General features: G+C 40.2%; 1 protein-coding gene across 1 annotated transcript in view; it reads left to right on the plus strand.

The window, feature by feature from the left end:
* Window positions 1-8,975: 8,975 nt before the first annotated feature.
* The window catches only part of LOC124278447 (neurogenic differentiation factor 6-B-like), a 53,518-nt gene continuing 44,958 nt past the window's right edge, over window positions 8,976-17,535 (plus strand). Inside the window, exon 1 of the mRNA XM_046714149.1 lies at window positions 8,976-9,124. Coding sequence (XP_046570105.1) covers window positions 9,089-9,124 — 36 coding nt within the window. The 5' untranslated portion in view covers window positions 8,976-9,088. The remainder of the gene's footprint in view (window positions 9,125-17,535) is intronic.

A 17,535-nucleotide genomic window follows, 5' to 3' on the forward strand; every position in this document is an offset into this window, starting at 1 on the left:
ACACACACACACACACACACATTGTTGTTGTTTTATACAGATCAATACCTCTTTGAAAATAACAAGTATAATTTGTTACTCTCAGCTACTCGTGTACATTTTATATAAGGTGGTGTTAACGCTTCAAAATAGTCATATATCTGTATTGTGTATATCAACATTTTCAAATTTAACTGAATGTGTTCCATGCGACATGGCTTATGTGCTTTATGAAGACAAATGAATCGCAATCATATCATTTCGAACCCTGAAAAAAATATTTTCTCCTCATAAACATTCATAAACTATATTTTATCTATAATTTGTTTGAAAGTTGGAAGGTACATTGAAGTGAAATGCCATGTCATATAAAAAGTATGTGTTATCGACAATCCGCTATTAACATAATACATGTATCTGTCAGGGATCAGACAAACAGCTTCGTCACGATATGTACCACCGATGTATAATTTATGAGATATAGATAAATATATTACGGCTCCAATATCCACAATAAAGTGAAATGTAATCATAATATTTAAGATAAACGTTGATTAATAATATATGAAAACATATTGTTTTGAAACTCCTGGGTATCTATGAAATCAAGGCGGATATTAAACTGAAATATATCTGGAAAGCCAACAGACTGACAGACAAAATACCCAACACGAAAACATGTTATGTAAAAAAACACACATATGAGGATTTGAATCGCTTACCGTGCATCTACTATCTCAATTAACAACTTCAATTCTTGCATCACAATGGTGTCATTTATGCACTTTTTAATGTCAAGATTGCGACATATGTTTTTAACAATTTTTAAACGATCACATCTTTTCGGAACAGATTTAAGAACCCGGGCTTACTTTTATCAAAGCACCTGAAGCATATTCTGATTGGTTTGTTGTAATTTTGCATATAACATTCATCGATAGGGGGATGCGTCTTCTGCAGTAGAAAGGGGCGAGTGATGACGATTGTGCTTGTCCGAGTCCTTGCAAGTTCAGGGTTGATTCATTTGCTGTCCCACCCTTCATCCCAGGTCATCCCAAATGTGTTCGATCGGGTTCAAGCCTGGGTAACGACACGATTAGTCCAGGACATTAACACCGATGTGACGTTGGCATTAGAACATATGGCGTTGTCATGTTGAAATATCAGTCCAGGACCAGGTAGCTGCATGGACGGCAAAAGGACTTGGGTCAAAACTTGGTACTAACAAGGTTCTCCTCCACGACATCAATGGAGATCGACCATTGCCTCACGAACACAACACTATGAGTGACCTTCACCTCTCATGCGTCACACCCATACCCTGCCATAGGCAAAGCGCAATGTGAAGTGCGACTCATCACTGAAGATAATTCTTCTGAATCGTGTCTGTGGCCCCATTGTAAACGTTGAGCAAGATGGAATTGGTAGGATTTCCGTAGACATCATTTGATGACAGGCACACATTGCTTTGCCCAAAATAGCTACTGTGGTAAAAGGCATAAAGCATTGCCTGAATTAAAGAGCATTACAGGAAAACGAACACAATATTGCCCAAAATGAAGAGCAATTGAAGACAGTGACAAAACTCAACTCACTTACTCACTCACTCACTCCAAGATGATCATTAGTAATTAATAAAACATGTTGAGGACGTGTTATGGCTTGAATAATTTGAGGTCAAATATTCATATCATCATTGCAATGTAATAGGTACTTGTTACCACAGTCCAACAAGGCGCTGAGATATACATGTACTTCTAGTAATATCCTTCACACCTGTAAGGAAAAGTGCCAGCCTTCAGCTTTGACATATACTGATGTTACAAGAACTAAAACATGTTTATCACAGAGGAGGATAGGCATCTGGTAGACAGCACGTCCTCGTTCCTCTCACACATCACTGTTCTGACGGGAATGTTGACAGGGGCCAAGAAACACATTTGTTACCGAGTGACCTATAAATGTACAGTATCTGACGTCGGCTGACGTCAACACCTCAGCCCTGGTACGACTGTGATTGAGGTTGATTCAGGCTGCATGTAGAACCTTTTTCAGGAATATCACCACAGGGGAGATAAACATTGGCTTCACACAATATGCCCATGTTGGGAATGGATCATAGGACTGCAACGTGAAAAACAGATGTTTTTACCGCAGCACTACCTCACTTGTTATGCTGATTAATCATTGTCAGTGGTTTCCAATTGCCCGAATTTCGCATGTTTGTGTTTCCAAATATGTATTAATGCACATATCTGCTCTCTATTACGTCTCTCAAGGAATAAGTAAACAACTGACCTGAGGCAGAGCCAACAACCTCCTGACGGAGGATGAACAAAATTTGCAGTTATTAAGAGGAGGTTCAGCTGAATTTCTGCAGGTCGGTTTCATTCATCACTGCCTTTAGAAGTTCTTGAACACTTACAACGTATGTTTCGTAGTTTGCAAACGTTCTCCAGTTTAGGCAGATCCGGGTTAGAATTGATCTTCAGTAGCCCATGCTTGTCGTAAGAGGCGACTAACGGGATCGGATGGTCAGGCTCGCTGACTTGGTTGACACATGTCATGTTATCCCAATTGCATTGATCGATGCTCATGCTGTTGGTCCACACTCGCTTATTTATAGACCGCCGCCATATAGCTGGAATGTTGCTGAATGCGGCGTAGAACTAAACTCACTCACCCACCCATAATACCAATCAGTGGTTCCCCTGGTCCAGACCTGATTGTGTGTAAACCGACAATAGCCGACAAAAAATCTTACCGTGATTCCCATGAGTACTGAAACACAAGACGTTTTAAACTGCCCGTGTGGATATTCAATAGAAACGATACCGTCTGTTCCGTGCTTCAAACACAACAGGGAGATCGGATTACCAAAATGCCGCCTAGGGGTTGATAGTGCGTGTACATATGACTAGTTGCTGGCTCACCCTTCCCTTAGGCGTGAATTGAAATCCCCATTACTGTACGAGTACACAATAAGAAACAACTCCTCCGGAATAGTTATGTGAACATTGCATGTTGCATTGCTTGAGAGCGTCCCATTAGCAAACCTTTGTCAGTTTATAGAAGATATTTAAAAGTATATAACAATTCATTTCGTCAAAACATCAAAACAGCACTTTATTTACATAATAACGTGCAAAAATGTTGTTGTTTGGAAAGAGAACTTTTATGAGAACAGGGTATTGGGTTTGCTTGTACTTGGTATTATTTCACATCTGAACACATCCGGGTGCACGTTGTTTATTAGGGATCTGTCAAGATGCTGATAAAGTTCACAACAAAAGACCATCACGTTCCTCAAGCTCTGACTGACATAATGTAAACTGACAAAACAAAACGCTGGTCTCATTTTTCAACAAGGCCGTTCGTCACTGTTTCAGGAAACAATGAATGTTGACGTAATGTTGCCAGTCGTGACGACTGTTTGTTGTCATTGGTTGAAGTAAGACAATGTTTCAGGACTTATGTGGTCAAACAGCAAACGTCGGGAGGACGGTAACGCAGTCTTCTTGGTGAACAGTTTGTTCGTGACATAGCGATTTCGATGTGTAAAATCTGGTTTTAGTGTTCACAGTCGTCATAATTGCTGGGATATTCGCAGTACAATACTAATTCATTGCCAGTCAACAGTCTTCCGTTGCACTTTAGCAATGATTCAGCTGTGTCTCGGCATGGCGGTCTGAAGACGGTGTCCAATGTCTGATGTAATTGTAACATTACATGTCACCCATAACACTCGGGCAATAGTTGTACGTGTGTGTTTACATTTTTGTCTCTCTCGCACTCTCTTCTCTCTCTCTCTCTCTCTCTCTCTCTCTCTCTCTCTCTCTCTCTCTCTCTCTCTCTCTCTCTCTCTCTCTCTCTCTATCTCTTTCTAGCTCTATCTGCATCTGCCTCAATCTCTATCACGTTCTATTTATCTATCAATCTCTATCTATCTAACTCCCTATCTACCTCTTTCCGTCTCTTGCTCTCTCCTTCTCTTGGTCTTTCTCTAGCTCTTTCTGTCTCTTGGTTTCTCTCCCTCCCCAACCCCCCTCTCTCACACACACTCTCTCCCTCTTGGGATCACGGTCTCTCTCCAGCTCATTCTGTCTGTATCTCTCTTGGTTTCTCTCGATTGCTTTCTTTCTCTTTCTCTGTGTTTCTCTCTTACTATCCTGCGCTCTCTTTCTCCCTTCACAGGTTTGACCAACAGAGTACGACATTTATACCTAATTAACGCTGAGATAAATCCTCATGTGTCACTCCTTCCGCCTTACTCACATTAATCCCCTCATTCCGTCGAATGTGCGTCTGAGTATATCTCCACCGTCTAGACAGCATGCCACATAGGATGTGCTGACACGTCTAAGTGATGATGTCGGCCTCCTCTTGACCAAACAGCAGGCGGAGTTTACCAATTCCACAGAAACATCCAATATGTTCAATCGCAGCGACAGTAAGCAAGGGGCAGAAGGGGCGCCTTGAGGGGAACTATCACACTGTTCCGATGAACACCTTGTACGGGTGACCAATCTCTTAGCACTTCCTTACCTTTGTCTTTCATGCGTTGAGTGAATGCGTTTATCATACATACATGTATATAGTATATCAGACTCTTGTGTTACCGAGTTTGGATACAATCATGAGTGAGTGAGTTTAGTTTTACGCCGCTTTTAGCAATATCCCAGCAATATCAACAGAGGGGGACACCAGAAATGGACTTCACATATTGTACACATGTGGGGAATCGAACCCGGGTCTTCGGCGTGACGAGCGAACGCTTTAACCACAAGGCTACCCCACCGCCCCGGATACAATCAATACTGAAGATAAATCATTCCAGCTGTTTCGATACTGCTGTTACAACTACATGAAACTAACTTAAAATCCTTAACTTAAATAGAGCTATGATAAGCCATACCTAATAATTAGGGCTGCGCAATATAACCGGTTTAACGGTATTTACATGTTCAGACATGAAAACGATACGTATTGCGATATGCTGATCGAAAACCGGTATTTTGACATGCATTCGGAAAACGTCGTAACACTTGGAAATTTTCGGATATTTTCGTGTTTCATTTGTGCCAAATATTATTCACATTTTTATTTTATCATGATTACAATTTGTTATTAAAGCTTAATCAAGCATAGTGATTTTGTTGTGTTTTTGCTCTATAAATCAAGCAGTAACTCGATTATAAGTAGTGTTTTGTTTAAAAATACGTCTTGCAATATATTGCAATACATATCGCAATACATGCTTTCGCATCGCAATATATCGCAATATGAATATTCTCTGCAATACCCACCCCTACTAATAATACCAACAAATCCTTTCAACAATCATATGAAATCTCTACTGTAAGATTCCGATTATGTCATAAACAAGTGTCAGGTTAGAAATAATGTTATCTGAAAAACCAACAGTTACAGCTGGGGATTTCATTCGTTTAACTTGACCGTGTGTCATTCTGTGTATTTCATAGTAACTGCATTCGTGACCACTCGTGTTCTTCCGGGACAGGCCAGAGAGCGAGTGGTGACGAACACAGGGGCGTGTCACGCTTAGAAACAGCGTTAGAAAGACACATAGGTATATAGACCCTACTCTAGTAATATCCTTTTTTTATATAGTACTAGGGTAGGGTCCATATACCTATATGTCTTTTTAACGCTGTTTCTTAGCGTGACACGCCCCTGTGGTGACGAATGTTTCATCTCCTAAGGGATTCCGGAGGTTTCCAGTACCGATTGCATGGCCCAACGAAAATAGGAATCGTGTTGTTGATTTCAGAGGGCGTTGGTAGTGGTTCATGCTGTCGACCTATGTATCTATTTTTGTCTTCCTTTATTTCTGGCCGGAGTTGCTATGATTTAGATGTAATGTTTTGTAAACTATACGTTTACGTCATTCCCACACTTTGAATGTTACACAATAAGTATGTAGTTTCATAATGTTGAATGAGTGAGTGAGTTTAGTTTTACACCGCACTCAGCAATATTCCAGCTATATGGCGGCGGTCTGTATATAATCGAGTCTGGACCAGACAATCCAGTGGTCAACAGCATGAGCATCGATCTACGCAATTGGGATACGATGACATGTGTCAACCAAGCCTGACCACCCAATCCCGTTAGTCGCCGCTTACGACAAGCATGGATTACTGAAGATCAATTCTAACCCGGATCTTCACGGGTTTCATAATGTTGACAATAAATGAATGAATGAGTGATGCGTCACACGTCAAATAAATGTTTATATGTGTAAACAAAACCATTTTATGACATGATAATAACATACAGAAACTGAAAGTAATCCATACGTGAAATTGAGTGAAAGGAAGTCAAATAACAAGTAAAATTTGCATAGGAAAAGACCTTATAACTGAATTATAAAAGATAATCTTGTTAACTCAGATATTTCACTCTAAATTTCGTTTTCCAAATTTAAAGGTGTCATTTTGACGACGTTGAGTGAGTACTATGATAGACACCACGCGACACCACGTGGGTTTAAGAAGGACCTGGGTCACGTGACATGTCTGTGGTCATGTTGTTAAATGATCATCTTATGATTATCAGATGACAGATACAGGATATCAGATGACAGACAAAAGCTATGTCATGCCTGGTTCATCCCGTGTGTACGGGCTATTAGCAGCGTGGTCACGTGGGTGTTGTCAGTATGAGGAAATATATCCTGAAATATGGACTGAGGTGGGTGGGTGGGTGCAATGGGGTTTAACGTCGCGTTGAAGGTTATTGATGCTCGGATTGTTTTGGATAAATGACAGTGCCAGCCCACTGAGATACAACAGTGAACTTAATGTCGCCTTAATGTCGACCAACAACAAATACAACCTCTTAACGTCTTTAAGAAAGATACAACAGGGAATCGAACCATCGACCTTCCGCACTGTGAAAAGAGACATAACCGGCAGCAAAATATGTTCAATTTCATAGTGAGTGAGTAAGTTTTGTTTTACGCTGTTTTTAGCAATATTCCAGCAATATCACGGCGGAGGACACCAGAAATTAGCTTCACACATTGTTCCCATGTGGAGAATCGAACCCGGGTCTTCGGCGTGACGAGCGATCGCTTTAACCACGAGGCTACTACCCCAACGCCCTCAATTTAATAACTGTCTGCTAACGAGTACAGTCTGGTTACAATGTGTTGCGTGTTTGTATCCATTCGGCGAAGATGTGTTCTTGCTATCAACCACTAGTTGGCCCAGGAGCTGTTATTTAAAGGCCGTGGCATTGCTACTATGTTGCCCTCTACCTTTGATATTAAACATTGTTAAGGTATTCACATAGCATGTGATTTGAACGTTTTACCAAATTGAGGACTCTTTAATACCCATATAGGTTTATTTTAGTTGTATGATACTTCAGCTTGGCAACAACGTATGGGAGTACAACGGCGGGTAGTCGTAGCTGTTCAACTGGTGGAAACCAAGAAGTCATTTGATCGATAGCTTAATGTATCATCAGGAGTTACGTCATCATAAACTATTGGTGATTCTGGACAATACCTGCCGTATTGCTTAGCTGTTCAGGAACCCACACGGTAAAGTCTGGTTGTTAATCCGCTGACTATGAATGGCTATTGCGTCTCTTATGGGAAACCCTCTGATAGGAACTCTTATATGAGCCTTCTTCACATGAGAGTTCACGATATGGTTTAACGGATATTGTCACATTGTCTCAGTGACATCACGGCCTATTGTCATTACAAATGAGGAATGACTATTACGTAAGTCGGAGACATTTGATTCTTCAGCGGAACTATCCACTGCCAGTAGTACTGAAACAGAGCTGAAAATCTTGGGATTCCCATAATCTATTTTGAGCAAAGTATTTTTGTACCTTCATGAAACTCTTCGATAACTTTATTTCATTACGCTTCCCTGTTGTTTTTAATCAAGACCCCTCCCTTTTTCGACTTTATCATACCCTCCCCTATGTTCTTCTCCCAGCCCCGTCTCCTACTATTCTCTCCCTGACCCCCGATCCTCTTGCTATCTCTCCTAGATAACGGTTACTGTCGGTGTACTCTAAACCGGCAGCCCAACATGCCACACCAACAATAAAGCTGAATAAAAGTAATCGCTTATAAATGTACATTTTTATATAATTTCACTTTACATAAACAATATATAAATAATATGATTTATTTCTCAATACACCTTTAAAAAGTATAACTGCCATACATTAATTACATTTTACAGACAGACAAGTACACAAATATATCCATTGATGCTATATTTATGTTTTACTCATAAATAAATTTTAGAAATATTCTAGTTATAAATAATGTAATCTATTTCCGAAGGAACTTGATAACAGATGTGACATACCATTACGTAATTTACCAGCGCTATTTTTATCTAATCATTACCCGGAAGAGAATCATGTTGTGGGTTTTCTGGGCTGACTCTATCTACAATGTACTTCAGAAATCGATAGATGAAGTCGTCAGTTTGATGCATTTCCCAGCCGCCTTAATTAAATTTTGAAATTCTCAGGTAAATTCCACGGACAAATCTCTGCCTTGACATTCAGCTAATCTTAAACATATTTAATTTTAATCCCCATAATAAAGTCATTTCCTTGACTGACATGTAGGGTGTAAATAGAGGAAAGCGCGAGTTAAACAACTTCTCGGTATTTTATTTCCGGAAACAAAAGCCTGCGGTCTCTGGTCTAAACAATGCGCGTCATATTTAGCCGTCGGGGATTTCCCTGTTTGTCGGGACAGTTCGAGACGTACAACCCCGCGTGATGTCATCAAAGTTATGAAAACAAAACCCGTTAAATAAACTGTCTATAACTACCGCCATCACAGATACACGATTAATTAGCTAACTGACTCTGCTATCTGAGCACCGCTTATATACGGTTTGTCCCCAAACAGTACACAACCTGAAAAAGTTATCGGGATAGGTGGTCTATGACGCATGCGCAGCCTGAGGCAAAGTAACGGTTCACCTAAGGATTCCAAAGTTAGCTGGATTGAGTGACACAGCGTGTGGTTAAGCGAACAGTAGCACACAAGGCCTTTAGCTGCCTGTCAAGATCTTCACCTAGGAATTTGCGGATTTAACACATGTTCAATTGGACGTCGAGATCGGACCTTCATATAGTGAGTAGTTTCTTTCGCTGTACACACACGTTTATTTGTTTCTTTTATATTATACTTGTCCCTTCCCTTCAACTTGATGTATGTGGTGTTCCCGACTTCGCGACAGTGATTTTAAGACTGTCACGATTTTGTAAAATCGTGCGAGAATTTCAAACAGTGTTTGGTATGCAGTTACTAGAACGCTTACTTGATGACGAAATGTTTTCATTTGACCTTATTTTGATGACAACGCTGAGCAGTTTGTTTGTTTATATATTTACAATCGGAGCTGAGATAAATACGACACATGTCAGCCTTGACGTCTCAGCTGATTTATAAAAACATGTCAAATGCCGTAGAAATATACAACCAGCTCACGATGTGGACAATGAAAGGAGGGATATCTATTTACAGGTAGAAGTTAATCTGGTTTGCGATGGGGTATTCTTTCCAAGCCATGTTTAAAGATTGTGATTGGACTGTAAGATAACGCTGGAACAGGACCCACGTGTAAACACAACACAGGTGTTTGCTCATCCGAATGTCTCGTAATAGTTGTAGATTTCACTGGAGCGGATTTCACTTAATGTGTGCACGTCGCGGTTTACTGTCGGTTTCAGCTGCGGTGGCCTTATGTGACAAGGGGAGAGGGAGGAGGGGGGGATACATCAATATTTGGCAACATTATCTTCATTAATATTCAAGGAATCTTATCTTTAAAGTGATTAACGGTGTGTCAGCGTTTTATGTTATTTCTAAAATTTTGCCAAGTTCTTCATCGAGGGTCTATAGCTGAATTCATTGACTTGACAATCTGTACAATTCGGTTCAAATGACATAAATGTTTGATATACCGTTAGGAACATAACATGAGCTATAAATCAAACGGTGTCGACATTTGTCATTAAAATCCATTATATGATCTTATACTGAAATACATCATATTACAACATTGTTTACATAATTGTATTGTTGAATATAATTCGGGAGGTTGATGTCTGAACTATTTATTTGAAAATATTATTTACTATTTTCATCACTGGGTATTTACTATGTGTTTACACATGAATGTACTGGGAAGATTATTCAGAATCATATCGACGCCAGACTTAGGATCTCACACTATGCAAGAGCCACCACAGACGACACTGACAGTGATTGATAGCTGTATCGTCATAGACAATGCCCCCGTACGTCGTAAATACACGAAATCTACAACACGTCTTCACCAGGCGCATCTCTCTTCACGCAATACGTTTCTAAGGCCTAGGTATAAAATAGTATAGAAACCAAATCTCCTTAAAACACGGCGGTGTGGGAATGTATATACCAGAGACACATGAGGCTACTCGCAATGTGCAGTTATGTCAATAGTAATTTACTCATGAGAGCTAGGGTGAATGGTCGTAAAAACGATGTCTAAGTACTTAGCAAGATCGAAGTAGGGTAGATCCATTGAATGCCCATTGAAGAGGCTTGCTCATGCTTCAACACTGTAGTAATTCGCTTGAAGATTCTGTCGTGAGGGTGGGACTATATTTAGCTTAATATAATGCATACAAAATACACATGTCCCATTTCGTGATGTCACTGATCTAAATATAGAAGATAAACAAATAAACATTTGTTAAGGCTGAATACCAGTCCAAGATGTATTTGACTTCGTGTCTTGGACTCGCTGATTTATTCACAGGGAGGAGGTTTCTTTTCACTGTAATGATGACAAAGGTTATTTAGTGTAAGCTACCTAATTTTGAAATCCAATGTAACCGGACCGTAATTGTTCAAAAATCCTGACATCCTTGTTACGGTGTGTTGAAATTGATTAGGTCACTGAAATAGAAACCAAGACGTGCCTACATCCCGTAGATCCTGGATAAAGTGGAAAATGTTTGTTTTCGTAAACACCGCACGCAATGTACCTACAATAGCAAACATGCAGAGGGAACGTTATCCGAGCATATTTGGGGCGGTGGGGTAGCCTAGTGGTTAAAGCGTTGGCTCGTCACGCCGAAGACCCGGGGTCGAATCTCCACATGGGTACAATGTGTGAAGCCCATTTCTGGTGTCCCCCGCCGTGATGTTGCTGGGATATTGCTAAAAGCGGCGTAAACCCAAACTCAGTCAGTCAGTCAGTCGAGCATATTGTATAAAAAGCGAATACTACCCCATCCCGGATATTCACGACAAATAGACTATTATCCACGTTATCAAGAGACCTGTTATCCCGAAACATCAACGCATTTCATGAAATTCAATCGGGCATGTCACATGTCTCAATATCAAAGTGAACTTCAATCGTAGCTGATTGCTCTGAAATATATCACAAGACCACTCTGCAGATGTGTATTTCAAGGCGTCTGCGTTGTCACAACATGTCAGTCTTTATCAAGATGCACGTGGAGATACTGCGGTTACAGGTAGGGTAACACCTGCATGGTATAAGTAACCACTTTACAATCTGCGAAATGCCCTGACTCCAGAAGAATTTGACTCCCGTAAACTTTAAAAGTTTTTTTAAGTTATTCCCTCTCCAGTCAGATGTGCAAGGCACATTTACACCTGGATGATATCTGTGTCAAAAAACAATAAAAAAAGCATTTAGATATAAGTATGGAGCATAATGTAATAGTTTGCTAAACAAACCATTTAGATAACAGTATGGATAATGGATTATTTTGTGTGTAACACATGTTATCTTTGGGATTACGCTTTCTCAGTAAAGTACAGATTCTAGTACTTTTGGGGGTTTAGTCCCATCCGGGATTCGAACCCACACCATCAGAGTCAGGCACCTAATCGACAGCACACAAAGTCAGCCGCCTAACCAACTCACCTTGTATGTAACACAAGTCTGTCTATTCCAGAAATATCATTTTTCTCAGTTTATCAATTTACCAATTCATCTATTAGTTCAATGACATGCATATTTTCTCACAGCACCTGTAGCCCCCCTGGTCTACTTATATCGACAGCATAGATTTGCTTGTTATAATAGTTTTTATCAACCACACATAATCGCACTCTATCTATGTAAAGGAATGTTTTATGTAAGCCCGTGTACATTAAAGTATATGTAAACTGGAGTATACAATTACAAATATCTTCATTTCCTATGCGATGATATAGGTCATTATATATTAATGTTAAAAGTTGACAGATCCAGTTTCTTGAGAACCTACTTGAAATGTACATGCGTATCGTTTACATACAGCACAGTGCGCTATATCGTGTGAAATAGACATTAATTGACAGGCATGTCTAATAGTAGCGACCACGGCGTGTGAACCATAATATACATTGTACTGCATAGTAGAAAGTATGTATTTGATATATGATAGATACGGGAATGATATATTTAAAAAAAACTACACGTGTATGCGTCATATTCGATCGTCTTTTTGACCCCTTGACCTGACAATTGTTGACATGCTTGTTTAATCTTGTCGTTTCGCCTAAATTCCGTGTATACCGTCATCCCGATCCGGCTCATTCCATCACGAACAGACAACACACGCATCTGATTGTTGCGCCTAAGACGCTAATTTGTCAACAGTATCGTTTGTGGTTATTTTTGTTCTGGCTTTGACTCGAGGCTGATTCATTTCAAAGATTTGTCAATTTCATTATGGAATATTTGTTTATACACGACCAAGTGATTTCATTTAATGAAATAACGGATATCTATGACGTTTAGTTTAAATTTTAATTTTTAAAAAAATGACTTATTTACGTTCCAAAGAAATATTTACATCATCGATCAGTTTATTATAGAAATCGAAAACATAACATTGCGGTGTTTTTACAACATATAGACACACCGAAATGAACAATAAAAACGATAAAACTGAAAATTGGATAAATTTACACAGAGTTTCCCACGTTCCTTCCCCATTATTCACAATTTTGAAAAATAAGACGAATTCCTAGATTCATCTTGTGACGTCAGCTATACAGCGATGGGCAAAGTGTTAATCCCGTGCCCCTTAAATAAACACTCGAGCAAAACCCACCCATCTATGAGGTATAAATAGTCCCCTAAAACAAATTCCGCATAGCCCCACTGAGGTAATTAGCAGGTTCAGAGTTTATTCCATGTTGTAAATCTTGCGTATCAAATGGGCTGTGTACGTAGTCTCGGCACTTTTACAATAACAATTGGTAAACACAGCCTAATCGCTTTGATGGATTAACCTATTTAAGATTTTCTAACAACAAAGAAATTTCACAGCTCGTAACTTTCGTAAGTAATCATAGCATCCCGCCACTCAATTTCAAACCACCGACAGAAAACAAAGGAAGTTATGCTAAGCTGAACCAATTCGCTAATCTCGACAATTTCTGTGTCGGTTTTTCTCAAATATTCCAACACATCCCAGTTGGAATGTCATTTCTTCGTGTCACTGTCATCACGTGATTCCCTATCACGTGACTAGATCTCCCATGCGTTTGTTTATATAAGGCAACTTCATTTTTTCTTTGGTAGTTGACGCTCACAGGCAGATTCACAAAACATGCCCCGCGGAAGACCTAATTACACTGAGTAAACGCACAGACAGTACAGCTTATATATGCTGTACTTCAGTTTTATATATGTTGGAATTGATGAGGTGAAGCCCATCTCTGTTCCCCTCAAAGCAATAAAAACTATAGACATGTCAGTCGATAGCTTAACAGCACCTCCAAGCGAGCACAGGTCATTCAGTGTGATTGGACGGTGGATGTTAGGGCTTGTGGGACCTGGGGCTGTGGGGAAAACGTTTTAGAAGACAGTTTCTTTTTACATTCAAGGTATATTTTCCGTTTGGTATATATTTCGTAATGTAGGGGAGATTACAAAAATAAACCTACGGTTATAACGAACGCGGTTGGGACGAACTGACGGATAATACGAACTGTATTTTGTCCAGTAAACTTGCTGTATATTTCAGTCGAATTGCCTATCTAAGAGGGCACGCAAATTGCAGGAGTATTTAATCCAGACTTGTATAAGCGCACGAACATGCATGTGCACACACACGTGCGTGCATGTTGTCCTATAAATGTAATAGTACACATCCAATGTAACCCCACCTTAGCTCACCAATCTCAGATATCGTGCCTTCGCATACACACCTCCCTCCTTTCTTTGACCCAGAAAGTAACTATATATCACCAATACCAGAGCCCTGTTTTGCAGCCAGTAAGTCAAGTTTCAATCCGATAAAATCAGAAAGTCTCGAATGATCAAAGAGGGGAATAATTATATTCGCCGTTTATTACACTTCTGTATTGGTGAGGACCACCTCCGTGGTGTAGTGGTTAGAGCGTCCGCCCGGAGAGCGGAAGGTCGCGGGTTCGATCCCCGACCGCGTCATACCAAAAGACGTTAAAATATGGTACTTGTTGGTCCCTGCCTGGCGCTCGGCATTAATGGGTACAACAAGGACTGGTCGGCTCGGAGTCAGTATAATGTGTCTGAGTGGGGTATTCATGCTTCACTGCGGCATGGTATCTAAATGGGCTAGCACTATAAAACCAGCTTCAGTCTGGGCTAGTACAAGCAGCCGCACATACACATACACACGCATGCACGTCGTCATATGAGCAAAATATATTCAAAGCACGACGTTAAACCAAATTTCACCTCACGTCACCTCTGTATTGGTGTAGCCCAGAGGGCAATGGGCTATCTCATTATGCAAGTGTTCGGTTTCTTAAAGCAGCGTAAAACTACATTCATTCACACATGCCCGTCCGAATGTACAACATCCCCTACCACTACACAGTGTGGGACAGGAGTGCCCTTTTCTCGAACACCCGGTGTCGTTTTGGGATCCATCATGCAGTTGTCACTGTTTTGTCTTACAACGCCCGCTCCGTGAAGATCCGGGTTAGAATTGATCTTCAGTTACCTATGCTTGTAAGAGGCGACTAACGGGATTGGGTGACTTGATTGACACATGTCATCGTATCCCAATTGCGTAGATCGATGCTCATGCTGTTGATCACTGGATTGTCTGGTCTAGATTGTACACTCCGCCGCCATATAGCTGGAATATTGCTGAGTGCGGCGTAGAACTAAACTCACTCACTCCTTTCGGCAGGTAATCGAGGAAGGTTATTCCCCCTCCGTAACCGTTTTGAATTGCCAGAGGCACCCACAATCTTTAAATCAGAATGTTCACCAACTCATCTAAACCCATAGATCTTGTGATTCTGCAGAGTCATTTGGGGGTTTCTATAACAAATGTGTAAGGCCCAGAGTACAGAAATATACCCAATCAATCATGTCAATTTCACCACAGATATCTGTCAAGTCCCCAGCTCACGACTCGTTAGATCGTATGTCCGGTGGCATGGTTTCTTGCTCGTCATCAAAACAGTGTACATTTCACCACTGGAAAAACCCCCATGTATATTTCATGCTAATACCGTGTTTATTTCACACATGAAAAGAACAAGCACGTTCATGTATAGGTCATTGCTAAGAAGTGAGATTATATCAATATGTCAAATAGAATTTATGTCCTCCATGACAAACAGGTGTCAGGCTTCGAAATATGATTTGGGGCTTTTGTTGCTATTTACTCGATGTTTACATTCGACATTGCTTTGATAACAAAGACAATAACCTGTCTACTTGTCTTCAAGGAAGTAATTAATATATTGCAGTTACTGAATAAAAAACGGATATGCATATCACATTGACGTACGCTAATGTATACTCATGCCAATAATGGTTGTCAACACCCTTCAATTTTTTTAATTGGAGAGGGGGTGTGGGTGTGAGGTGGGGTTGGGGTGGGGAGGGGGTGACAACCATTATTGGCATGAGTATATTTATAGCAGACCTTTAGGCAAGTGGATTGGTAGTCTGTGGTTCGATCCCGGGGCGTGTCATAAAGGATGGTACTTGTTGTTACCTGGTTCTGTGGTTAAGATGTGTATGTGGGGGTTAGCTAGAGGGATGGGGGAGTGTGGGGTGGGACTAGGACTGGTTGGTCAGTATACTGTGTCTGCGCGGGGTATCACATTGACGTTTTCATTCATATGCTATACCTTTGTCAAATTAGTACAGTGTGTGACACGAATATTAGGCGCTTGTCTTAGACTAAACTGCATTTGTCTCTGTTGGCATATGCATAATGTTATAACTGGGAAATATTATATACAATCATTACAGGATAATAATACTGAAAGGTATATGGTACTAAATCCAACCACTATAGTGGGTGCTCAAAGCGCTACGTGTATATGATACAAAGTTAAAAACTAAGAACTAAGATCCCAACCCAATCCAACAATCCAAATGTAATTGATCATAAGTATATATAATGTCAGTTAAACAATTATACCTATCAGCTTAACAATGATAACCAAGTTCGGTATAGCCGATGTTTTTTTAATCTGAAATCTTGAAATCTTGAATTTCCATTTCATTTAATGCAAAATGTACCTGATATTCTGCACAGGTAACAGTGTTACATTTATAATTAAACAACACGAAAGGGCGCAGCAATCTGACAGGGGCAACTATGGTGTGACGTAAGACGTGGTTTAATTATTGAGACAACCAATGAAATCTTCCCGAGTTTATTGCAAGAAGTGGTATTTGCGGAAACCCACTCCTCGCCTGCATATCCCGCACGGTGTTGGCCCGGGGCTTGCGCGGTTTGACATGCTATGTGTGTCGCTCGCGATAAAATGTACTCGTATCCATTCATAAAATACACGACTGTCTTGTCTATCATGGAGCCTGGTCCAGAAACACGAGAAAATGTGTTATAATGACATTGAAAACACCTAATATAAATATACATATATATTTATATGCATGTGCCATGTTATAATTATCCTGTTCACTTGATATTGACTATGTTAGAATGTACAATGGCCATTTTCCCACTGTATGCTAAACACTGTGAAAGAGAACGTATGTGAGAGCGATCCGTGGGTGTACGTATCTAATATTTGGTAATTCAATTTGACAAAGGATCACATAGACAGCAGGTCAATTTGCAGGATTGTTAATGCTGGTATTGTGGAAGGTTTCAATTATAAGTGTTTGCTGTCGTGACGAAGGCTAGAAGGATTTTTATTATCAAACCACGGTAGAAAAACCATAACGTTTACACAACTCTGTGTAGCATGCATGTCAAGCCTGTATCAGTGTAGGTTAAGAACTACGTTTTTTGTTTAAGGTTCAGAACGATAAAATGTGGAAATTGTTTGGTTTCTCGGCTTCCAAAGTGGTTTTACCTCCCACCCTATTGTTGAACTTGGCGTCCACCTTCGCCCGGTTTCTGAGTAACACATTTTGTGGGATTCGTCGATTTATCACACTCTTTAAAAAGATGTCCAGAGGCATTATAGTGATGTTGCTACTTGGCGTTATCATGTATACGTAGCTGCATCAGCATATATAGTAAACATGCTGTAGCCACGATGAT

This window comes from Haliotis rubra, unplaced genomic scaffold (genome assembly GCF_003918875.1).
Source record: "Haliotis rubra isolate DU_JTF1 unplaced genomic scaffold, ASM391887v1 Scf237, whole genome shotgun sequence".
NCBI classification, from domain to species: Eukaryota; Metazoa; Mollusca; class Gastropoda; order Lepetellida; family Haliotidae; genus Haliotis; species Haliotis rubra.